Source organism: Ceratotherium simum, chromosome 31, assembly GCF_057802395.1.
Source record: "Ceratotherium simum simum isolate JZ-2026a chromosome 31, ASM5780239v1, whole genome shotgun sequence".
Taxonomy (NCBI): domain Eukaryota; kingdom Metazoa; phylum Chordata; class Mammalia; order Perissodactyla; family Rhinocerotidae; genus Ceratotherium; species Ceratotherium simum.
This window is the reverse complement of record NC_141930.1, coordinates 2,440,679-2,466,127: the sequence shown is the minus strand read 5'-3', so window position 1 is coordinate 2,466,127 and position 25,449 is coordinate 2,440,679. Positions and strand designations below refer to the sequence as shown.

The following is a 25,449-nucleotide window of genomic DNA, read 5'->3' as shown; positions in this document are numbered from 1 at the left end:
TTCTTGACACAGTTCGAAGATACCATGAGTTTATATGCATCTAATCTGGAGTTGCTATTTCTCTCAAGCTTCTGCTTCCATCTCCTTCTGTCTCAGCTCTTACCCTCTGCACGCACTTCCTCTTCTATGGCTACAGGCAGTACCATGCAGGAGTTAAGAGCATGAAATCCAGATCCACACAACAGTCCCTCCTCCACCATTTACTAACCCAGCGATCTTGGGAGAGTCACTTAATATTTCTGTACCTTGGTTTCCTCATCTGTAAATGGGGACAATAAGAAAACGTGCCTCCTAAAGGCGTTGCATGCCCACATGAGTTAATATATCTAAATATTTAATGTGCTTGGACTCATGGTATCTTCCACATAGAAGGGACCTTAGAGATTCTTTAGTTCAAAATTTCATCTGATGTAGATATGACTGCAACAGAGCATTTGGGATTTAAAAAAATGACATAATAATACTATTTAGGGCCGGCCCAGTGGCACAGTGGTTAAGTGAGCGCGCTCCACTTCGGCGGCCCAAGGGTTCACTGGTTCGGATCCCAGGCGTGCACCGATGCACCGCTCATCAAGCCATGCTGTGGCGACGTCCCATATAAAGTAGAGGAAGATGGGCATGGATGTTGGGCCAGGGCTGATCTTCCTCAGCAAAAAGAGGAAGATTGGCATGGGATGTTAGCTCAGGCTTGGTCTTACTCACACACACAAAAAACAAGTAAAAAAAAAAAATAATGTCTATTTAATTAGAAGTAAACACTATCATTTGTTTTTCCAGAATTCCTGAGTAGGAAAAAATCCCTCAAACATTCAGATTAAGATCATTTCAATATGTGGTAACTTGTTTATTGTGCTAGAAGTTTGCACAAAGGCATGTTTTTAAATTTAGCTTGTGTTCACTGTGGAGAAAACTTAGATTTTTGTTTTCTCATACATAATTTGGAGACAGATAAATATTTACCCTAAAGAATTGGGCATTAAAATGACACACTTTTATGTGAAATGACTGGATTACGGGGCAGTGGAAAGAAGATCAGTGTTGACTTTCAGAATCCCCTATATTAAAAGACAACCACTGCATACAGAGGGCTGTTGGACACCTTAGGGATACAGAGACGGAATGTGAAGACTTGGCATTTTATAAGCTTTTATTATAATGCCAGACCGACTCCCAAATCCGTAGGAACCTGAGTCTTTCTGAAAGTTGGTTATCTCTGAGCAGGGCCTCCTGAAACTTGCATGTGAGACTGGAAATTTGATAAGGGAGGGCCTGCCCACTAAACTGCTTGGAACGTTAAGTCTCGCCCCAGTCCAGGCCCACATTCCATGGTGGAACCAGGGGTCTCCAGAGTTGTTTTGAATGTATGAGAATAGAGGGTAAGATCCCTCTCAACTTGGAAACATCGTGGGCGTGGAAGGAAAGTCCTTTCAGCCTGAGGTTTATTTGCCAACCTGATTACAGTACAGAATTTGGAGTCAGAAAAATATGTAGTAGAATCCAGATACCGCCAATCACCAACAGCGTGTCTGGACAGATTTTTTCACCCTGCTGATTCTCATTTTCCTCATCTCTAAAATGAAGTTATTTGGAGAAGAAGTGAGATAATGAACGTGAAGATGAACACAGTATGTTGCCCCCAGTGTGTATTCAACAACCAGCAGCTGCCGCTTTTGTTGTTCCTGCTGTCGTCAGGACCCACCCCTGTGGGTCCCCCAGGTTGTGCGGGCTCATCTTCCCAAGACGCGAAGGAGGTAACCACCTAACATCGATAAAATCCTCAGTGTTCCTTCTAAGAAGGTTGTCTTTGGAAATACAAGCTATCATGGTGATTGTTAAAGATTTGTATGAAATTTCACATTCTGACTCTTGTCTGATTCACTTTAGGCGCCCGATGAAGCCATGAGCTATAAAATATTTCTGTCAGAATCTTCTTGAATAGGTGATCCGTTCACATAGTTCACAAACAATAGGAAATATGTACTTCAGAAGTCTTGCTCCTACTCTCGCCCTATCCATCCTCATGTTCCCTCCTGCCTCCCTCCCCACCTCAGGTAACCATTTTTATTAGTTGTTTTTTTTTTTTTGTGAGGGAGGTCAGCCCTGAGCTAACATCCTATGCTGATCCTCCTCTTTTTTTTTTTTTTTTTGCCGAGGAAGACTGGCCCTGAGCTAACTTCTGTGCCCATCTTCCTCTACTTTATATGGGACACCCCCACAGCATGGCGTGACAAGTGGTGCGTCTGCGGCGCCTGGGATCCAGACTAGCGAACCCCGGCCCCGAAGCAGAGCAAATGCACTTAACTGCTGCACCACTTGGCCGACCCCTGTTTTGGTTTTTTTGTAGACATTCAGTGTGTATATAAATACAGAAAAATGGAATATTTTTCCCTTTGTGTTATATAAACATTAGCATTGTTCTATAAACTGTTCTGGAACTAGCTTTTTTCTTTGACTTAGCAATTTATCTTTGAGATCTTTCTGTATCAGTTCAAAGAAAACTTCCTCTTTATTTTTTTGAGTTACAAAGTATTCTGTTATATAAATGTACCACAATTTACTTAACCAATTCCCTATTGATGGACATTTGAGTTGTATCCAAGTATGGAAATAATTTTGTTATGCAAAAGTGTGTTTGCATTTTTTTCTAGAATTATAGAATTTTAGATGAGTAAGATAACTTCGAGGTCATTTAATCTAACTCCTTCATTTTACAGCCAGTATCCAGGCCTTCAGTGACTGTCTAATAAGAAAAGACAAATGGAAAAGAATAAAATTATGAAACATTCATTTGTAATTATTGCTGTATTTAGAAGCAAAAAGGTATTCTTATCTTATAAAAATACCTGTTATGAGATGTCAAATAAAAACAACTAAGAGCAACTTCCATCAGTAGAACCAATGATGTTTTTCTTTTATTCGGTCTTTAAAATTCATAGCATCGATGGGGGCAGAAAAATGGAGGGCAGTTTGGGGAAAGATAAGAATGTTATACTTTTAGGATATTTTAAATCACTTCAAGATTTCCATTATTATAAGAAGATAATTAAATATAGTTATCTTACCTTTAATACCCTATTTGTCCTAAATATTGGATTAAACCCAAAGAAGAGGTAGAAAACATCAAATGGAATTATTGATGCGACATCCAGCTGTTGGAAGAACACATTCACAATTACGTTGTGTTCACACGCTTTTTTACACACAGATTGATTTACACCAATGTATGTAAAAAGTGACCAGCCACCATGAATTATTTGTTGTTTAATATAAAATTGCTTTCACGGTGGCACTGAAAGGCACAATAGCACCATGAAAACAAGAACACTATTTCGCAGCCTACTTCCAGAGTATTTCATTTCCACCTCCTCGCGTCTGATCTCTCCCCAGGTACTGCATTTTCTGGGATTTTTGTTGAGCTGTCACACATACTTCAGATATGGTATGGTTGCTAATGTTAAAATACATTTAAGTAGTGTTTTAAATGTGGAGTTCTTGGACTGAAAATCAAGTCCATTCTCGATTTTATTTGAAACCATCGCACATTCATTGCAGTGATGTATTTTTATGTTTCAGCTAATTCTCCAGTATTCAGGCCTGAATATATTGCTGGAGGTTCATCCAAACTCCTCAATTCTTTCTACTGCTGTCTACTTTGGATCATATTGCTAACAATAAACTGCTGTGAAAGTATCTATCAGAGACCGTGCAGACTAAGAGAGAGGAGAGGAGAGAAATCCAACCCATTTACAATCAGCAGCCCCAATGGGAGAAGGTATTGAAAGTCCTATTATAGCTAAAAATATATATTTTAAAATTTGCCATATATTTAAATTATTCTGGCTTTCTATTACCTGGTACTTGTGAAATGACAACATCACACTTGAATACTTTCCTGATTGCAATGATAACAGAAAATTCTTTTATGTAAGATAATTATTCATTTTCATTAATTTTTATGTGGTTTGAAAAATAGGGAACATTAAAAAAATTTAATTTATTTAAGACAGTTAAGAGCAGTTAAGAACTTTCTGTAAGGCCATATATATGAAATGGAGAGTTGAGGTAATTAATTGTATACCAGAATTTCACAATGGCCTAGCGCTATTGAAAAGAAATGGAGCTTTCAGTTTGAATTAACCAGATTGGCTATTATAAACAGATTACTCACTAAAAGTATTGGTTTAGAAATTGCACCATATCATCAAACCTCATTGATTTTACCCTACAGATATTGAGCCTCATAACAAGTGAAGTGTACAGAATAGCTACTAAAATAACTTCTTACAAATAGGAAAGCAGGAGCATGGAGCTGTTGACTTGTCCAGTGCTATTCTGGCATCCATGTTTTCTGGCTCAAATCATAATGATCTTTTTCTTTAAGCTTTAAAATAACTTTTTTAGAACAAATATGTCAGAATAATGATCTTTTTACTCGACTGCCCACTTGGCTTCTCTATGTGGTCATTAACCGTGTTTGATATTAGCACATTAGCATGGAATTGTGTAGGTAGAGATGATTTATTTCCCATTGAACTGTAGAAAATTGAATTAAGCATTGACCAACACTGTGCTCTGTACAAGCCACTTTTCAAAGCATGTTGGGGTTGAAATTGCAGTAAGATGTTGTTTCTGTCCACAAGAAGTTAACTACCTAATAGAGGAGTAAGCACAAGAAGTTAACAATCTAATAGTGGAGTAACCAAGCACAAAAATGACTATAATTCAAGCCATAAGACAGGCAGGATGTGCTAAAGGAATTCAAAAGGAGAAGTGACCACAATTAAATAAATGTAAAATTTTACACTTATAAACTCAAATTAAACATATGGTTAATTTGCTCTTATTCAAACTCAAGACAGTGATTAAGAGTTTGGAATAAGCTTTACGGCACTTACAAAGGATATTCATCCTCTTTGTAGAGTTCATCAAAGGAGTGTAGATTTTTTATGAATGTGTCTAAGTACGTGGCAATTATTTACAAAGAAAATTGGTTGGACATAAAAACAGATTGAAAGAGATTTTAATCACCACAGATTGCCAATAGAGACAATTTGGCACTTAAGTCCAGATTTTTATTTAAAAACAAAATTTGAGGCCACTCAAGGATTGTCCTTGGAGTGGGAGGCTAGAGTTCACTCACACAGATTGGGTAACCTTGGATAACCCCCAATCTCTGCCTATTTCTCAGAGTTGGGGGGAACAAATAAAAGATAAGAAAGTACTTTGCAAATAATTATGGGTGAAAAAACATAAGATTATAATCTTATGTGAGGAGAGGAAGATACCATGTTATATAAATTATTGCTTCTTTTCTATTTTTTATTCTGCTTATATGGATGAGAGAGAAACAAGAGTGGAAACAATTTCGTAGACTTTTACACTCTCGTGCTACGTGAACTGGAGGCTAGAATTCTGTGTGGACGAGACAAAGTACACCTCATACTGCTTTACTGACATTTAAACTAGAATTTAAATGTGGGCACTAACGTTTTGTTCTGCCTAGCAAAGACCCATATGTTGAATTACACATTTGCACATACAGGGAAGTGTAGCTTGTAATTATTGAGAAGCAAAAACTTCAGGCCTGCCTTTGCCTAATAAAATTTCATCTGTATAAACTCTGTTACAAAGGCTATAATTCTGAAAGAAAGCAGAGTTTTTTTGGTAGAAATCTATAGATGGGACTCAAAGTGAAAATGGTAATGGGTTACTTGAACAATTTTGAAATTGTAAGTCACCTACCTGAAATTTTGTAGAACTCCTGTAGTGTTTCTTTAGTTCATTTGAATCCACCTGAAATGTTATATTTATATTTTATATAAATTTTAACCAATTTCATCAATTTTCTAACTTTAAAAAATATTTATAGCTATTTCTCTTTACTGATTCCTTTCAACTTCAGCCTATAAATATGCTCTAGTTTATCACATCTTAAAATAAAAAAACCTTCATTGGCATTTGTTTTCTTTTTGCTTTTGCCCTATTGTTTGTCACACTCAAGCTTTTAAGAAAATCACCGACATTGCTTTGCTCCACATCCTTGCCTCATCTTTATTCTCAATCCATGGCAATTTGGGTTCTGCCCACCGCTCTTATCCCATCAAGACTACCAGTGTGAAAGCCACCAGTGATCTCCTCATGATCACACCCCGGGAATCCTTTATAGTACTTAGCATTTTTTTTAAGGCGCTCACCATATTTTGCAATTGCACATATATTACTTGTTCCATTTATTTGAAATCAGTTTACTACATTAAGTGGTTCTATCTCAGGACAAAGTTGATTTTGTTTAGCAACTGTATATAACTAGAATACACTAAAAGCCCAGTAAATATTTGAAGGGATGAATACATAAAGGAGCGAAGAGATGACTAAAAGTTTTTGAAGCATCTAACACTTTTTTTTGGACAATTTTGTCCCTGGAACTTTCTCTTTCTAAAGAATCTATAATGCCATTCTTGGTTTACTTCTTCAGTTTCAACTTTTTGGTGTCTGTCTTGAATTCTTGGGCTAGCCATTTCAAAGTCAGTGTTCCCCAGGATTCAATGATCTCTTTTCTCTTTACACTTGCTTCCTGGGAAATTCCATCCACTTTCATAGTTTCAAAGATCACCAGGTCTGTTGATGCTACCAAATCTCTACCTCTACCTAATATCCTTTTCTTGAGCTGTTGACCTGTACAAGCAACTGCCTATTGTCATCTTCATTTAGCACTTCTGCTCATCTCAAATTTAACCTACACCAAACCTGAATTCATCATCATTCTCCATTCCTGTTAAGCCTACCATGCTCCTCCTCTTCCTCTTCCCATTGAGTACCCTAACAGCATTCTCATCTACACTCGTCAGTGACCCTATACTACTCACCCTCCCTCAGCCCTCATCCCACCAGCAACCAAGTTCTACTGATTCTTCTTCCTAAAATCTTCTCATGTCCATTCTCTCCCTTTGGCATTGATCTCCTTGCCTTTGGTCTTGCTCTCCTAGATCCATTCTGTGGGGAGAGAGGGAGAATCTCCTTCTGCCCTTTTCCTTAAGGTTCTTATGGCTGGCCAAATAATTAACAAGACAGGTTAGCAGGAGAAAATAATACCAAGTTTAATAACATGTATACATGGGAGAAACTCAGAAATGAGCAACTCGTCCCTCTGTCTAAGCTGCTTGCTTAAGTATTGCAGCTAAAGGCGAGGAGCGTGTTGGGGGTGGGTAGTGGTCTGGGACTTCAGAGGGAAGGAAGACAATTCTTTTCAGGGTCATCTATAGATAATGTGGTCAGGGAGAGACAGAGTTTTTGATAAAAGGGGCTTGGTGCCTTTCCTATTGTAACCTCTATCCTACATTATCTTTACAGCCATCATGATAATAACTCCTTCTTGAAAGAGATCTTTTGTTTTAAATTCTTTAGGCAGTTTGGGAGGGGAAACTCAAATATTCTTCCTGAGTTCTCTGAGTCCTTATTGTCTTCAGCTCCAAATAATCCACATACCAGAGTGGTGCCTCCTGGGGTAGCTTGCCCTGAGCACCATCAATTCTACAACAGCAGCCAGATGATCTCTCTAAATCAGGTCATTTAACAATCCCCATTTACGTCAAATCCTGTGACTCTACATGACTTTAAGAAAAAAAGTCCAAGCTCCTTTTCATGGTAGGCTCTAGTTTTTCCGTCTCACTCACCTCCTGCAGCACCCCACACCACTGTTTAGTAGTCCTCAAATGCATCACAGAGTTTCTCACCTTGATGCCTTTGCCCATGCTCTTCCCAGAGCTTGGAACATATTTTTTCCCTTTTCTGTGGGGGTGGAGGTGTGCAGATAACTTAAATTCATCCGTCAAGATTTGGACCAGGTTGTCCCCTCCTTCACATGGTTTTCTCTTCCCCTCACAGCCCCGGGCTCACCTCTCTCACAACTCACATCACAAAACCCCACCATTTTTCTTTTGTCTGTTTGTCCTTCACACTCTGAGCTACTTAAGAGGGTAGGGACCATGTCTTTGTCCTCTGTTTCTCCAGTTCCTAACACAATGTCTAACACATAGGCGTTGCTCAATACATGTGTGAGAAGTGATAGATGAATGGGGAGGCATTTGTTAACATTCAGGTCTAAAAGAATTAATGCTAATATTGGACTTACGTTCTAATATTTCAGTTAGGGTTAGGAAGGAATTGTGTATGTACTATTAATTAGTTGATCAACATATTATAATTTGGACACGTGGAAGCAGCATCTTCTAACAACTATCATTCAGGCTGTCCAAGTTCAGAAGTTTTAACACTGCTGAGCAGTGTTAAAGATTGGCTAGCCAACTCCCCAATTTCTGCCCCCACTATACTTTTCTCTGGCTGTAATTTTTACTCATGTACACAATCTAAATTTTACAGAAATGTATTAGAAAATATATAAGACATGCTTATTTAATGATTTTCACTGTGAAACAAAATGGCTTACTGAGCCACAGGTAGACAGAGACAGAAGGTTAAGTTGAATCCTGTACCAAGCTTGAGTAAAATCACTTAGCTCCTTCAAAGCCTATACGGGACAGATAGATACATTTCAAGTGCTAAGAAGTTGTTAAAATACCACCCCCTCCTCTAACCCTGGAAGAATGTTTTTAGCACATTTATCCCTTTACTTTCAGGGTTGTCTATGATCCTATGATTGAATAAATGTAAATAAAACTAAAACTTACTAGATTAAATGAAAATGCCATCTAATGATTCTGAAATCCCTCTTCTTTGGAGCACCAAATACATTTGGCGTCATTAGCCTTACGAGGATCAGCATGCTTACCGGTAACAATTAGGCACTTATTTTTAAAATGTCACCCCATTTAATTCTCTTTCTTCTAAGCCTCATCATTATGCACGAGACATTTCTTTAGGGGAGGCTTACTTTAGGAAGGGTATGCTAATTGCACCTAAATCCTTTTCCAATAGTTTTTGAAGAAGCTCTACCAAGGTATTACTTTTTATCTACTTCTTCTTTTAAAGAATTCATAGAAACTCCATAATTTCACATAGAACAGATAGAAATATTTCAAAAATAATAATATCATCTGAAATAAATACAATGAAGATTAAATAATTATTCAAGAAAAGAAAATCCTTGAAGCAAGATTACTATTCATTCATTCCTTCAAACATTTCTTGAGTATACTCTCTGAGTTCCTAGGATAGATAGAGAAATGAATTGAATACTGTCTCTACTCTTGAGAAACTTATTATTAGGGAAGAAAGAGAGCTACATATATAAATATGAGACAAGAGAGAGAAGCTAAGTATGTGGATATTCATTCATTTGATTCATTCAACAATTTACTGCACATCTTCCAGATGCCAAACCCTCACTAGGTAGACACATTATCTTATTTAATCCTCACAATAGGTTTACGGAGTGGATACTACTACTCCCGTTCTATGGATGAAAAAGATAGTATTCAATGAAAGGGTAAATGTATTTTCTTCAAGTAATGCTGCTGGTGGAATTTGACCCTGGTCTGTTTGTTTCTACTACATCATAATTAGCCTAATTGTTATTAAATTAATTGCTTATTAATTAATTAAATTAATTCTGTTATTAATTAAGTAACAGAAGCATGAGTGAAGTGTACAGAGCACAGAGGAGGGAGTGGTTAATTTTCTTCAGGTCAGTTTATAAACAGTAACTAAGAGCCTAAAGAAGTTGAGTCTAGTGGCGGCCTGACTGGCTGTCACTAGATGGCGCTGAGCATCTCCATGGAGCCTTGTGATACACAGGTTTAGCAAAGGATTGGGGGTGGGAGAGTCTCATATCTAAATAACTCCCACTGTCATTGCGAACTCTATTTCTGCCGTCTATAAAAGAAATTAAGGACAAGAGACTTTTTTGTTGGTCCTTGATTCAAAATTCTGTTCTCTATTTGTGCAGCACCATTTTCAGAAGAAAGATATTGCAAATAAATGCTGTGGAAAACTTGGGAACACTCCCAATCCCCAGTATTGTGGCTTTTCCCACCTCAACCTGTTGTCTGTTACTTATCTGTTTTCCCTAAGGCCTTGGGGAATTAATATTTCGCTCCTCCAGCCCTGGTGCTTACCTGGCAATTGTAGGTATTTAATAAATGTTTGTTGAGTGAATGAACGAATAATTTGCTGGTGTACATCAAAGATAGCATGGATAGCTAAATGTAGTGAGACCTTCAAGTTGCGTACATAGTCTTCTTACCAAAATGTAATCAAGTTTTAAAGGCTAAAACCACCTACTCTAAATTAAAGAAACCGTTAAACTTCTTTAGAACAAACAAAACAATCAGTTTCTGCTCTATATTTGCGGCTTGTGATAATGCATTTTAAGTAGAGCCTGTTGAGTGTGTTTTTATTAGTTATTTTTCTTGGTTTTAACACTCTGTTGTGTGCAAAGGCTCCCTAGAAAATTGAAAATAAAAGTCTCCCCTTACTGATTTTGTCATTTTCTATTTGTCAAACATTGATTTTCTCCCCCCTTGTGCACCTAATGGAGGTTGAAATTAGTGCTCTTTTTTCTGTGTTGTTTACTTCTTATTTATACACCATCATCATCATTCATCAAGCTGCCAGTGAGCTCTGGGGACAGTGCTGTGAGTTAACCAACGCTCTGAAGTCTGCACAAAGGATATTTTGAATAGATTTTTGCTACAGCTTCAGTTCTTGCCTTTAGAATTTCTTTCTAGGAAAGATTTCAAATATAGGAGGTATTCCCCAGCAAATAATATTGTTTTAAAAGAAAAACATAACCAAAATGACTCCTTTCAGCTTTTTGATAATTTAAAATCATCTGGAGATTCAAAAGAAAATATTCAGGAGATTAAGAAATCTACTTTTTTTCTCCAAAAATATATATGAACCCAAGGTGCCATATGCTGGATCACTCTGCTCTTCCTACCGTGACATTGGAAGATCTGTTCTCTGCAGCCCTTGCTGGGACAGTGAAAAGATATTGCCATGGACGTGACTTGGAAAGGAAGCATCCTTCTAGGCAGCTGGGGAGTGGGCCAAGGAATAGAGGCTCTGAGGTTTGCGTACGTGCTTGTGAAAGTGTATTCTTCTGTCTATGTCTTAGATTGATTGGATTGGCTATGAAACGCCCTCAACACTGAGAATAAATCCAGGAGAAGATACTTTCTCCTAAGAGTAAGAATGCTAGTTGCTGAGGTAGGCCACTGCATCTGATGGTGAGAAATGGGATGTGATGAATCTGGAAAGCGAATAGTGAAAAGAAGATAGGCCAGTAGATACCATATTAATTAAAAAACAAAACAACACAACACAATCACGTGCTTGTGATTTGCACCCGTCTGCAGGGTGTGGCTTCAGTCCCTATGGTCTGCTATCTCGATGGAGATCTTCACGGCTCATTGCTCTCTGGTTGCCTTATAGCGTTATCCAATAGTATATTTTGCAACAGTGGCAATAGTCTGTGCTGTCCGATACGGTAGCTGCTAGCTGCTTATGGTTACTGGGCACTGGAAATATGGATAATGTGGCTGAGAAGTTTGAATTTTTAATGTTAATCTTAATTAATTAAAATGTAAATGTGAATAGACACGTGTCTAGTGGCCACTCTATTGGACAGCGCAGTGAGGCTACACTAATCAAAAGGGTCATGACAGCTTTTCTTTCCTTTTTAAGTTAGGTTTTCCCAAAGCATCCAGGTCTAAAACCTTGGACTTGATTTCTGTACTGTGTGCAAGCACTGTGCTTGGTGATGACTGCACAGTGATAAACAAGATAGGCTGTGTCCTAAAAAACTTAGTGCCTAGAGCTTTCTCATGACACCAGGTTGTCTCCCGAGGAGGCTGAGTGGACTCGATTGAAGGAAATGATATCTGCCTTATTTACAAAGAAGAATGGCAGATTGTCATGTGGTAGAGAACACAGGCCTCACAGAGTGCTGGAGGCTTGGTTACTAGAGGAATATGTATTAAATTATTTCTTCCTTTTGCATTGATAATTTATACATTTCTTTACATTGTTTAGTTAAAATATGTGTACAGTTTTGACATTCCAGACCTGGCATCATTTTTGTATCCTCAAGGCCTATCAAATTCTGCAAAACTTGCCAACCTGAGCTAGCGTGGTGTAGTTGTAATGAGCACAGGTTTTGCAGTCAAGGCCTGGGTCTGAATCCCGCCTTGGCTACGTTCACCTCCCTTCTCCAAACCTCAGTTTCCCCATCTGCAAATGGGGCTAATGTCTTCCTCATAGGGTGATTGAAAGGATTGAGTGAGACATTGTGAATAAATCAACCAGAATAATAATGAGAGCACACAGTTAGTATGCCCTCACCAGGCACTAGACACAGCCCCAAGCTCTTTACACGCATTGATTCATTCAGTCTTCCTATCCACATGACGAAGGTACTGCTGTTATTCCCATTTTTAAGACGAGGAAACTGAGGCACAGGGCGATGCATGGTCCCCAGCACATAGTGAGTGCTCAATGGTTGTTTTGTTGTTGTTGCTATAATAATAATTACTATTATTATCATACTGGTGGTTTCCAGTGGTTAAAGGCCCATACATGCGGAGACAGCCAGTCAGACATTATTAAATAAAACATTGTTAATTTACTTTTTGTAGTCCCATCTGATATTCGTTTGTCGGTTTCTGCTTCTCCCCAGCCCCACTTACTATTATGTCTCCTCCTCTTATAAACTGGAGTCTGGGCTGGATCAACAGCAGATCGCAAAGGTAGATGGTGTCACACACCCCGTCCGTGATGAGCCAGTAATGCGTGTTGTCCGGTGTCTGGTATGGAAAGATGAGGCGCAGCGGGATAAGCCAGCAGTTCCAGTTATAGGCGAGGGTGACGAGCAAGAGCCACAGGAGGTAGAGGCGATCTAGAAAACCGGGAACTGGAGTGACCCACATGGCACGTGGCAGGCGTTAAAATAATCCTCTCGCTGAGTTGGGTAAAGTTGGGGCACTTCCTCTGGAAATGAGCACTTTGCTCTAAGAGGCTCCGTGGAACCGTCAGACTATTCTGCATCTAGAGCAGGGGGCACTGGCACCAGGGAGGTTAGCGGTCTTATCAGCTCCTCCAGCGTTGAAGAGTGTCCCTCCTGTCTCGTAGAGAAGGGGCCACTCTGAGTGCGTCCCCACAGCCACTGTTCTACATGGGTGGGGAGAAGGGAACCCACGAGAAGCCAGAGGTCCCCGCTCAGGACGGCTGCAGCAGCAGCCTTTGCGCATGGGTAGTGCAGCTGCAGGGTCACTGGGTGTGTGGGGAAAGGCCACATTAGCCCAAAGGTGTGTGGCTGAGTGGGGAGGGCAGAGAATGGGCCATGAAGGCCATCCGTTTCGCTTCACACATCCCTTCTTCTGTCCCTGGGAGGCCATAGGAGGGGATTCATTCGATTAGAATAATTGACAGTATGAGCCCTGGAAGGAGAGGAACACATCATAATGGTTTCTTAGGGGAGGGGTGTCAGTGTAAATACTGCCAAGTGCTTTGGGGCTTTCTTTTCAAAAGTAATTAGGGGCAGGTAGACCCTGGACTGCCTTTTAAAAATAGGCAGGACTATTTTATTTCATCTTCACCAGAGAGGGGCAAATGACCTATTGCATATTTAATATAGTTTAAATTCTGCTTTCTAGATAGATTCAGAATGTGGGCTAGGGAAAACGGAAGCCATCTGCGGCTCTGGGTTACAGGGGCTCTTGGTAATAGCCAGCCATCCCACTGAGAGAGTCCCCCTTTGGTGGTACCTGTGTACGAATCTATGCTTTGTGGAAGTCTGATTCGCTTTAGGTACTCTGTCAGAGGCATCTTTTGGACTTTCCAACACAACACGTGATAGTAATGTTTTTCTATGAGCTTAGCATTGCTTTCTTGTGTTGAGGATACAGCTGTGGGCTTTGCTTCATAGGAAAAAAAAGATGAAAATGCTTTTAAGAGGTTAAGTTCACTTAAATTAGCTTAATGAGAAAAAGCTTGGATTTCTTGAAGTCAGAACATTCCAGAATCTTCCCCTTTCCATACAGGCATTTGAAATATTTTATGACATTTAAAATAGTGACATTATGAAAATATCCAGCTAATGAACTGGAATTTGGAAATATACAGGTTTAAAGCTCACTAATAAAGTGTCCCACAGGTATTACAAATAGGATATTTTAAATAAAAACCTGATTCGCACATATTTTGGAGCATAAATAAACTGAGTGCTTTGGATTTACATTAAACAGAAACATTACAAATGTACCCAATTCCACAGGATTTAGTTTCATGCTTCTTTATGAGTAAATAAAGCTCAAAATATTCTTTTCAACATATATTTATCAACCTATAATGACTGTTTTATTTTAGCCCCTTCTCTTTAAAAAGAAACTACTATATAATATAAAGTTTATTTTGAAAATCCAACTTCCCTTATACAGAATTATAAGGAAATCCTCAACTCCATCCCATGTAAGTAACAATTTTACTTTTATTTATCTGTTATTAAACAACCAAACTTTCTCCTATGTTTTGTCTATACATAAATAAACATTTTAAATAGATGCAATCATAGTGTATGTCTCTTTTGGGCTCTACTTTATTGTACTTATTAATTTTTCATAAACATATTTCTGTAATTATTAGAGAGGTTGACGATTGTCCCTCCCCTTATGTGATTAGTTTGTTGTTGTCCTCTGCTCTGTTGTGTACTCAGGTACTCAGTGTTCTTGTGTTTTTATCATGAGCGCTTTGTGTATTGTGGGTGTTCATGGTTAATGTTTACAATAAAACTTGCTAGAGCAGATATTGCTGTTGGCCTGTGCGTGTGCTGGGCCCTGGAGGCCGTGTGCAGAGGGCTCTCTGGGGCTCTTTGCTGGAGGGTTTTCTCCCAGCTGGCTTGTTTAACGTGCTGGAGAGTTAGCCAACATGCCCCAGCGGCAACCCTCAGCCAACGCAGGACAGGAGGTGGTGGATTGATACCCCAGCTTCCTCCTCCCTCAGGGTAGTGCTTAGTCTCAGGGTAAGTGTCATCCACACAGATTTTCAGCTGGATGACCCCCGGTGGCTGACACCAGTAACCCTGTCATTAACACACCTTTATTGTCTTAACTCCCTTCTCTGTCTCTCTTGCCTGCCTTCCCCTGGGCAAGGGGTCGACCTCAATATAAACTATTTATACTAAGTCATTGTCTCAGGGTCTGCTTTTGGGGAACCCAAACTCAGACATTTGCAAAATACATGTCCCCTCACAGCTTCCTTCTTCAGTACTGTGGTAACAGTGCTTACTGGTTTGGGGGCTGGCTTCAGCTGAGGATATGTCATTTTCTGCCAACTTTCTCTTGTACAGGGCTGTCCTCTGACGCAGCCTCTTCACCAGGTTGTGTAGCTGGGCGTCAGCATACTCGTTGATAATAGGCGATCCAGGGGGTTTGCTTTTTGGACTAAACGAGGGAAAAAAATGGCGATAGAGATAAACTCATGAGGAGATAAATACAGGGACTGGATTAGGTCTTTTCACCTTCCTTATATACACAAGAATGTTAGCTGCTCCTTTCTGCAATTGAATAGAACAATTCAAGCGTTAGGACTGATGGAAATAGTGCTGGTGCAAAACAGATTTGCCATTGAAAAACCAGAATCCAAAAATAGCAAATGGCCATTCTTGACCATAGTGGATCTTGATGACTGTGATTCTGCCATGAAATTGTATCATTAGGAGGAAAAAAGCTGTGGCAGAAGTCTAAGATGGACCCTTGGTGTGCACGCCCCGCATAATCCCGGGGAAAAGGAATACGGTGGATTTTACTCCCATGATTACTTCATGTTAGATGGCTCAGTCAACTTGAAGATGAAGAGATTATTCAGGTGAGCCTGATGTCACCAAATGCGCCCTTTAACAGGAGAGCGTTCCTCCAGCTCGTGACAGAGCAGAAAGTCAGAGGCATGAAGCACGGGGAGAAATCCTCCATCTTTGGCTTTGAAGAATAAAGGGGCCCCCCGATAAGAATTGCATGAGGCCTCTAGGAGCTGAGACAAGGAAACAAGGAAACAAGGACCACGGTCGCACAGCCACGAGGAACTGAATTCTGCCCATAACTGGAAGGAGCTTGTCAGTAGATTCTTCTCCAATGCCTCCAGGTGGAGCCCTGCCAGGCCTGGCTGACACCTTGATTTCAGCTGTGTGAGACCTTCAGCAGAGAACACAGTCAAGCCCACCCAGAATTCTGGTCTATGGTACTGTGAGATAATAAATGGTGTTGTTTTAAGTAACTAAGTTTGTGATAATTTGTTATGCGGCAATAGAAAACTAATATAGCTAGTGTGCTTTAATGAACTTCCTTTCTAAGAAAACATACAGACTAGGACGGGGTATAAGATATAAAGTAGCATACTTCAAACAATCTGAGTTTCCTCACAGGTTTTCCTCAGAGCTCTAACTACCTTCCTCCTGAGGTCTGACACTGGGTCTACACAGGCCCACATGGATTCTATTCATTCTCACCTCCTCACATCCATATCTGCCCCTTCAATCTCACTTCCAAACCAGAACCCAAAGGGTTCACATTGCAACTGGGTGACCTGTGAATTCCATTTAAAGAGAACCCTAGTGTGAGTCCCTCCCACTAATCTCCATTCCCCATCAGGTCCACAAATATATCATATCTATAATTGTTTACAGATTCCCAGACCGTTGGTGTCTTTCTCTCTCCCCTTCTAATTATCATGGTATAATTTATACTTCTTTCAAATGTCAAAGGTCTTGCTGCAGCATCAAGATTCTTCAAGTGAGTCCCACTAACTAAGACCTTTATAAACCTTCTCAAGATGGTGAAGACTGAGCAGCAGTGGAAGAAAATCTGATACATCGTAAACAATACAGAAACAGGGGAACATTAGGTCCACAAAACCAGAATAACTTTTTTTTCTGATTAAGAAGTGTTGTGGTATATATTTTTAACTGATTCTTCTTAAAATCTTAGTATGCCTGGAAGTTTATTCACCCATCAAACGATTATTGAGTTTCAACTTTATGTACTGGAAATATACATAAAGTTAGAGAGTTAAACACCTTATGGACGTTCATAGTTTAATGGGGGAGGCAAGGATGTAAATAAGTAGCTAATAATAAAGATAACGTGTGAAGTGCTATGTTCACACTGAATTGGCATGGGCTATGAAGGAAGGGCTTCTCAGAGAATGCATCCTTTTGAAAGGATCAAAAGGCCTTCGACAGAAATGAAAGAAGGGGCTTCCAGGTCTTGAGAACAATATGTTCAAAGATGTGAAAAAGCATGACATGTTCAGCAAATATTTTGGTGTGACTGGAACAGAGTGTGTATATGGAGGGGTTCAGGTGGCTGGGGGTGGCAGGAGTGGTGGTGGTTATATCTGAAAAGGTGAGTGGGGTCAGGGTATAATGGGTCCTATATGACCTGCTTAGGAGTTTGGACATTAACTTGTAGGCTAATGGGAACCAATGCAGAGTGTTAAGCAAATGAGATGTATGAACAGACGGAAGTTTTAGAGAAGCAGCAATAGCAGGAGAGCCGAAAAGGAGCCACGTCAATACATAGAGGCAAGGAAAGAAGTTAATAGGTTAGGTTAGAGCTGGCGAGGGAACAAGAGAGGGACTAAAGAAATACACTAGAGGGGCTGGCCCTGTGGCTTAGCGGTTAAGTGCGCGCACTCCGATGCTAGTGGCCCGGGTTCTGATCCCGGGTGTGCACCGATGCACCGCTTTTCAGGCCATGCTGAGGCCGCGTCCCACCTAGAGCAACTATAAGGATGTGCAACTATGACATACAACTATCTACTGGGGCTTTGGGGAGAAAAGGAGAAAAAAAAAAGGAAGAGGATTGGCAACAGATGTTAGCTCAGGGCTGATCTTCCTTCCAAAAAAAAAAAAAAAATAGAAATATACTAGAGGCAGACTTCAAAGGATTTGAACTTTCTGGATCTTTTGGATAAATCTAAACAGGGAATCAAGAATAACTCCTAAGTTTCTGTCACAAGAGACTAGATTCATGAAGATGCTGATATAAATAGGAATCCAGAAAGGAGATATTTGTATGTAGTGGGTGTATGGGAAAAAAAGAATTTTTTTGTGTGTATGTGTGTATATGTTCAATTCCAGGTGTTTATAAGACCTTGTGTGATAGGACCTTGCTTGTGATACCCAAGAGGCTTTCAGAAACACAGTTCTGGCAAGATCCTGGTGGTTATCAGCTATGTGGGATGTTTGAAGCCATGTGTGTAGATGACGTCATCAAAGACTGAAGTCCTCAAGGTCAGAAACTGTGTGTTTTCTTTATACTCCACAAGAAACAGTAGTAAGTGTTTATTGAATAAATAAACCCACTACTTCTAACATTTTGTTTGACCTTATTTGATGAGCCTCAATGTACTAAAAAAATCTAAACAAAGTGAAGTTGAGGGTTGGTAGATCATTAACTGTAAAGTCAGGTATTCAAACTGTCAAAATGTGTAATTCAAGCCCTAAGCCCTAAGAACAGTGTTTTTCTTTTCCCGAATTATTTGTAAGCCCTAATTGACCATATAATTGCCACTTAATCACACCATTTTGTACTGTGCAAACCTACCTTATGGTTAAAATGCTGAAAATTGTATTAGAAAGCATGCCAGCATTTCAAATACATAGCTATATTTCAACCACTATTCATTGTTTTTGTATTAGCTGAGCATTAATACGTCAATCTATTTCATCTTTTCTTTTTTTCCAGTTTCTTTTCTGGAGTAATCCTTGCCTGTCTTCTCCTTTGCCTATATATATACAAAAGCTCTGAATATATTTTTCTTTAGGTAATTTTGTGACTGAATGGAAAAAGGCAAATACTCATGAAGAAACATATTTTAAACAAAAAATTGAATGGGAGTAGAAGAGGGAAGCAATGGGTATGCCTTATATAACTATGCTTCATTTGAGCTATATTTGATTTTTCTTGTTTGTATTACTAATCGTATATTTTTAAAAGAATTATTCCTCATAATTCCTTGATTAAAGAATTGGTAACGAGTAAACATATTTTACAAATTTCGATAAACATAGAAGGAAAGTCTTTTTGCATAGTCATTTCTTATTGAGATACATGAGGCTTTTAAAATTTATGTACCTATGAAAGAATAAATAATTACTTATTGTTAGAATAAAATTTATTCCTTTTTTGATAGGTTACAGAGAAAACTTATTTTTTAAAGAAGCTAGTGAAAAAATATAATTATAGCAGTATTCCTCATTTCTTTAAATTCAGTTAGAGATATAGGCAAGAAAAATCATATTGACGATTTTCCCTGTGATTGGGATTGCAGAAGCTTTTGCACTCCAGGGCAATGCGTCATAGTAACTTTGGGATGGGTTAGAAGTGGGGCATTCTTCTGTGAAGTGGGAGAAAAGCCACTGTGAAAGGGGAGGTGGAAAAGAAAAACGTGTGGTCTTCAGGTGTACTCAGGAATATCAGTTTTGAGAAAGTACATACATAAGATATGGATCTTGAAATTGATTCTTTTAAAACTGAGTTTGTTAAGACCTTGGACGGTTTTCATGTACATCCAGGGATACATGTTCTGTCGTTTAGGATTGCTGCTTTAGTATAACACAAAGGGATGACTTTTTGATGGGGTAAGATGGGTAGGTGGTGGCCAGGGATGAGTTCACAGAGGAAGTGATTTGAGTAGAACCTTGAAGGATGAATGTACTTTGATAATATAAGGGGAAGATATTCAAGGCCAAGGAAAGAGCCTGATAAAAGGAGTATTAGTTGCTGCCTTGTGGAGTAGGATAAAGGCACAAACATTTTAATGTGGGATCCCAAGTCACCTATAATTTGACTTGAAAGTTCAGTTGAGACCAATGGGGAGCTATAGCAGAATTCTAAGCAGAAGAGGGCCATTATTAGCTATGTTTTAGAAAAATAATTGAAACAAGATGATTAGTTGTGGTGAGAAGGAAGTATGACTTGAAGAAGGGAGTCAAGTTCAAGTATTCAGGTTAATGTAAATTTAAAGTTTGGTCAATGTAGTAGATTGAATAGTGCTCTGCCAACATTCATGTCCTCAGAACCTCACTATGTGACCTTACTTAGAAACAGGGTTTTTACAGATGTAACCATTTAGGTTAAGATGAAATCATACTGGAGTAGGGAGGACGTTAATCTAACCACTGGTGTCTTTATAAGAAGGCCAAATGAAGACATGGAGGAGACACACGGGGAGAATGCCATGTGACAACAGAGGCAGAGATTGGAGGGATGCTCCTACAAGCCAAGATACACCAAGAATTGCCGGCAAACAGGAGAAGCTAGGAGAGAGGTATGGAACAGACTCTCCCTCAGGCTTTCAGAAGGACCAACCTTGCCAACACCTTGATTTCAGGCTTCTAGCCTCCAGAACTATGAGAGGATAAATGTATGTTACTTTAAGCCACTTAGTTTGTGGTAATTTGTTATGGCAGCCCTCAGAAACCAATAGAGTTAGTAGAGTGGATAATCGTGATACCATATGGGCAACTCAGATGTAGGCATAAATTGTAAGAGAAATAGAAATACATTCAGTTTAGTATATGTTAAACTTGAGGTGTGAATGAAGAATCAAGCTCTTTTACAATATCTTCAGTACAGCAGGCAGTTGAGAGTTTGGGTTGGAATTCAGTAGGGAGGGCTGAGCTGGAGATCTTGAACTAGGAATCACCCATCTGGAGGAAATGGTGGGAATTATACAGTGGATCAGGTTACTGGTAAGAGCACAGAACAAGAAAAGATTGGGAGGTCAAAGCCTTGGAATTTGCTGACATTTAAGGAGTAGCATAAGAAAAAGAACTGAGAGTAACAATTAGAGAGGAAGATCTGAGAGAGAAAAATGTCACGAAAATCAGGGAAGCTAAGAGTTTGGAAAAGGAGGTCGGTGGTGTCTCATGCTGCCTACAAAGTGAATAGGATGGAGAGAGACCACAGGGGAACTTTAATTTTAGCAGGAAGATCTCACAGATAATCTTTAAGAAAATTGGTAGAGGAAATGTGTAATGTCAGCAGATTTTGTCATTTTCTCCCCATTTGTCTTAAGTATTTTATAAAAAAGTATGCAGAATCTGCCTTTGTTCTCTAAATAATACTTTGGGTTTCCACTCATTATTTCCCGAACTCAATTAAAAATGATATTTTTTTCCTCTAATAAAATCTTCTTGAATAAACTTTGACTTTTTCAAACTTTGCTAGATTCCTCTTAATGCTTAATTAAGAATTAACTCATTTTTCAATGACCTAACTCACTTAAAAAAAATTCCAGTTGGTCGAAGTCCTTTAAAATCTGCTATTTCTGTCTTGTTGAATAACAGACAGGAGTTAGGTAAAGAAAATTATATTCTAATTTGGGAAGTTTTCGGGGGAGAAAAAAGAAGGTCTTTCTTTGGTCATGTTTTCACAAAAATTAATGATAAATTCAGGCCGTGGTCCTCAAAAGTTACATTAGAAGAAAAGCAACCTGCTTTGAAGTGAACATTTTTGTAGGAGTAAATTTCTGAGTGAAAATACTTGAAATTAGCACACAATTCTGATTTTTACCAATGTATCTGGTGCTGTACCATAAAACCTACAAATTTTAAGCAAATGTGGGTCAGCTTAGATGTAATCCAACCCAGTGTCCCTTTGCTCCCTTCTCACATTCACCTCTGAATGCCGTGAAGATGTTGAGTTGTCTATCACACTTTGCTTGTGCATATGGTATTGTTTTTACACGTTAGTTTGTACATCTGGTAACGTACATATGGATGTTATGATGCACAATTTCCTCACCTAAATTATTCCTGATCTGCCTAGAACATGCTACACTGCATTTATGGCTCCAAAGCTCTTTTCTGAACGCCTTCCAGCAGTCTACTCTCTAGATCTTTGCTTCTGTTAACCTGTAAATGCTGGAAGCTTGTGTCCATGATGTGTATTCTTATTGTTATTGAGTCACATTCTAATGGCCCATAGATGTAGTCGTGCCTAACTTTGTTAAGAGTTAAACAACTATTTAAGACTAAAGTAACAAAAAAGTTATAAAAATATTGCCACATAGATTATAAATTTATGTCTATAAGACCCATAAGTATATGTATATGCACACATCAACATACATACACACCAACACACAAGAATAGCGGCCCTTCCCAAATCTTAGCCCAATTGGAAAGAGAATGAATAAGTATATCAATATAAACATAAAATAGTCGTAATACTAATACATTTCATTTCAATAAACATCTTAAATTCCCTAATGATTTCAGGTATTTTTTGAGAGGAAAGTAAGCAACGGCTATGTTTTCATCATTTTTTCTGAATAGTAGCAGCCTGAAAGAGTCAAAGACTGAATTCACAAATGTTCCTGAAAACTGGTGTCTTGGGGAAGTTCTGAGGTGCATTTTGAATGTCTCATTCATTTGTTTAACAGATATTTATTGTGCACTACTTTGCATCAGGAATGATGACACATTCTACATTCACCTTCAAGAATCTTTAGCTAATATTCCTCTCTTTCATTTTATATGTATACTTACATTTGTTAATACTTATTAGCTTCTTCTGAATAAATTGCTGTTTTCTTTATTTAAAAATTGATTAGAGGGGCCGGCCAGGTGGTGCAAGCGGTTAAGTGCGAGCTCCGCTTCGGTGGCCAGGGTTTGCAGCTTCAGATCCCCGGTGCGCACAGATGCACCGCTTGTCACGCCATGCTGTGGCAGCGTCCCATGTAAAGTAGAGGAATATGGGCACAGATGTTAGCTCAGGGCCAATCTTCCTCTGCAAAAAAGAGGAGGATTAGGGGCCAGACCCGTGGCGTAGCGGTTAAGTGTGTGCCTTCCACTGCTGGCGTCCCGGGTTCGGACCCGGACACGCACCGATGCACCGCTTGTCAGGCCATGCTGTGGCAGCGTCCCATATAAAGTGGAGGAAGATGGCCACGGATGTTAGCCCAGGGCCGGTCTTCCTCAGCAAAACGAGGAGGATTAGCATGGATGTTAGCTCAGGGCTGATCTTCCTCAAAAAAAAAAAAAAAAAAAAAAAAGAGGAGGATCAGCAACGGATGTTAGCTCAGGGCTAATCTTCCTCACACAAAAAAAGAAAAAAAACTGATTAGAATGTGCTATGGATTGAAATGTGTCCCCCTGAAATTCACATGTTGATGCCCTAATCCCCAACGTGACTGTATTTTGAGATAGGGCCTTTAGGAAGGTAATTAGTTTAAATAAGGTCGTAAGAGTGAGGCCCTAACCCACTAGGATTGGTGTCCTTGTAAGAAGAGGAAGAGACACTCTCTTTCTCCATGCATGCACAGAAGAAAGGCCCTGTGAGGGCACAGCAAGGAGGCAGTCACCTATAAGCCAGGAGAGAGGTCTCCCCAGAAACCAACCCTGATGGCACTTTGATCTGGACTTCCAGCCTCCAGAACTGTAAGAAAATAAATTTCTGTTGTTTAAGCCACCCAGGCTGTGGTATTTTGTTACGGCAGCCAGAGCAGACTATCACAGGATGCATACATGTCTAGAAAAAAGGGGTAAAGCTCTTCTAAGAGGCAGATGAAAAATTAGATCAAGATAATAGGCTACATGCCATATATCTCTAGAAATGACAGAAAAGATGATTTGAAAAACCTACACTGCTGGAAAACAGGATATTGCTAGCCAGAAAACAGGAAATTTAAGAAGTTTTTTAAAGACAGAGAGCGCCTGGGCTCATATGTTAACTCATTTAATTCTCACAGATGGTGAAGTGCTTAGAACAGTGCTGCTGTTATCACTCATGAAGGAAACCACTGCCAGAAACACTCACATAGGAGATATTTGTTGCAAATCATGAGAGATTCTGGAAGTACTCTATCCTTGGAGGGGGTGGATTCGAGAGTCCAGGAGGGGCCATGGTCAACCATTAGGGTGATTACACATTAGCCGCATTCAGAGTAGTGAAGTATGGTGCCTTCTTTCTCACCCAACCCGTGTTGAATGGATGGAAGCAGAAGCAACTGCCTCCAGGATGGGGCAGCGAGACAGGATTTAGGATGGAGAAGCAGAGCTGTATCCCAGGTGGATGGTAGAAATCAGAAGACATGGGGGACTCAATACCCAGATGAGTTGGTGTTATGTTGCTCTTGGTAGTGTTCTTCCCCACAATCACTGTAGAAAGAATATAGTTAATGGAACAGAATTTACAGCAATGGCTTATCCTGTGGTGCGGTGAGGTGAGGAGGTGGAGTGAGGGGGGCTCAGCAGAATGATATCCCCCAGGTACAGGCAGTAATGGGGGGCACTGCTGGGAATTTTAAAAAAAGCTCTAAATGACTAACAGTTGGTCTGGTTTTTATTATCACCATGTGCTGGTAATTCTAAACAAAGTTGATGATAAAATACTTCTACCCACAATATGGACCACTCCTACTGTCCCCTTTTTTTTACAATGGTGATCTACGCAAGTTACGGGGAATTTCAAGTACAAAGGTGATCACACAAGCCAAGAATTACCAAACAATTGCACAAAATTAACACTATGAGCACTAAAGAAAACAAACAAAACTAATACCCAAGGAAACAGTATAACAAAACACACGATAATTTAAAAAAAGATTAATTAAGAGATGATATTTATTTTATGTTATTTGGAAATAGGTTATTGTGAAAGAGAATCAATTAGACACTTGGAGGTAAACATTTTAATCATCCAAAAACCAAAAATGAAACAACAACAATAAAATAACATAAAAAATAAGATTAGCTAAATTGCAGAATAGACACTACCAAAGAGAGAATTAGTGAGTTGAAGAATTCTCCCAGAAGGTAGCACAGAAGGACCACAGATGTAAAACCATCCAAGACAAGGTAAGAGAGGATTGAAGGTAAGAGAGGTTAGAAAGGCAGGAATGATAGATCTAGAAATTCTGACATAAGTTAGATGAGTTCCCGGAGGAGAGAACAGAGGAATGGGAGGAGATAAATTAGTCAAAGAAACCATAGAGAAACACTTTTCAGAGCTGAAGAAATGCTCACGTTTTCAGATTCAAAAACGTCACCAGGTGTGAGATAAATAAGAGAAAACTCAAACCTAGCCCAGTGTCATAAATCTCAGAACACTAAAATTAAAGAGAAAAATCCTAAAAGCTTCCAGAGGTGAAAAAAAGCCCTACAAATAAAAAAGCATTAGATCTGCATCAGATTTCTCATTGGCAACCTTGGATACTCTAAGCTAATGAAGCGATATCTTAAAATTTCTAAGGGAAAATGAATTTTCCTTGAATTCCAGTCTGCCAAACCCTGTATAAGACCAGCTCTTTGCTTTGCTCAGGGAGACTTTACTTTCCAAGCACACTCTGCCTCGCTTAGCAAGCAGCAAATTCAATTTCCGTGTCAGTTATTGAGTGGTGGGGTCGTCCTTCAATGCTAGGATTATAATTTAAAAGGTAAGAAGGTTTAAAAAGGGGAAGCATATGAACGAGTTGGGATTGTTGTTAGTGGAG

The 25,449-nt window shown here is 39.3% G+C and overlaps 1 protein-coding gene across 2 annotated transcripts in view; it reads right to left on the bottom strand.

Moving 5' to 3' along the window:
• The window catches only part of CNGB3 (cyclic nucleotide gated channel subunit beta 3), a 142,260-nt gene that overhangs the window by 60,215 nt on the left and 56,596 nt on the right, over positions 1–25,449 (bottom strand). For both annotated transcript variants that reach the window (XM_087420587.1, XM_004441130.3), the window contains exons 4-8: positions 15,241–15,395; positions 13,722–13,874; positions 12,645–12,853; positions 5,743–5,793; positions 3,063–3,149 (exon numbers count right to left, since the gene is read on the bottom strand). In XM_087420587.1, coding sequence (XP_087276713.1) covers positions 3,063–3,149; positions 5,743–5,793; positions 12,645–12,853; positions 13,722–13,874; positions 15,241–15,395 — 655 coding nt within the window. The remainder of the gene's footprint in view (positions 1–3,062; positions 3,150–5,742; positions 5,794–12,644; positions 12,854–13,721; positions 13,875–15,240; positions 15,396–25,449) is intronic.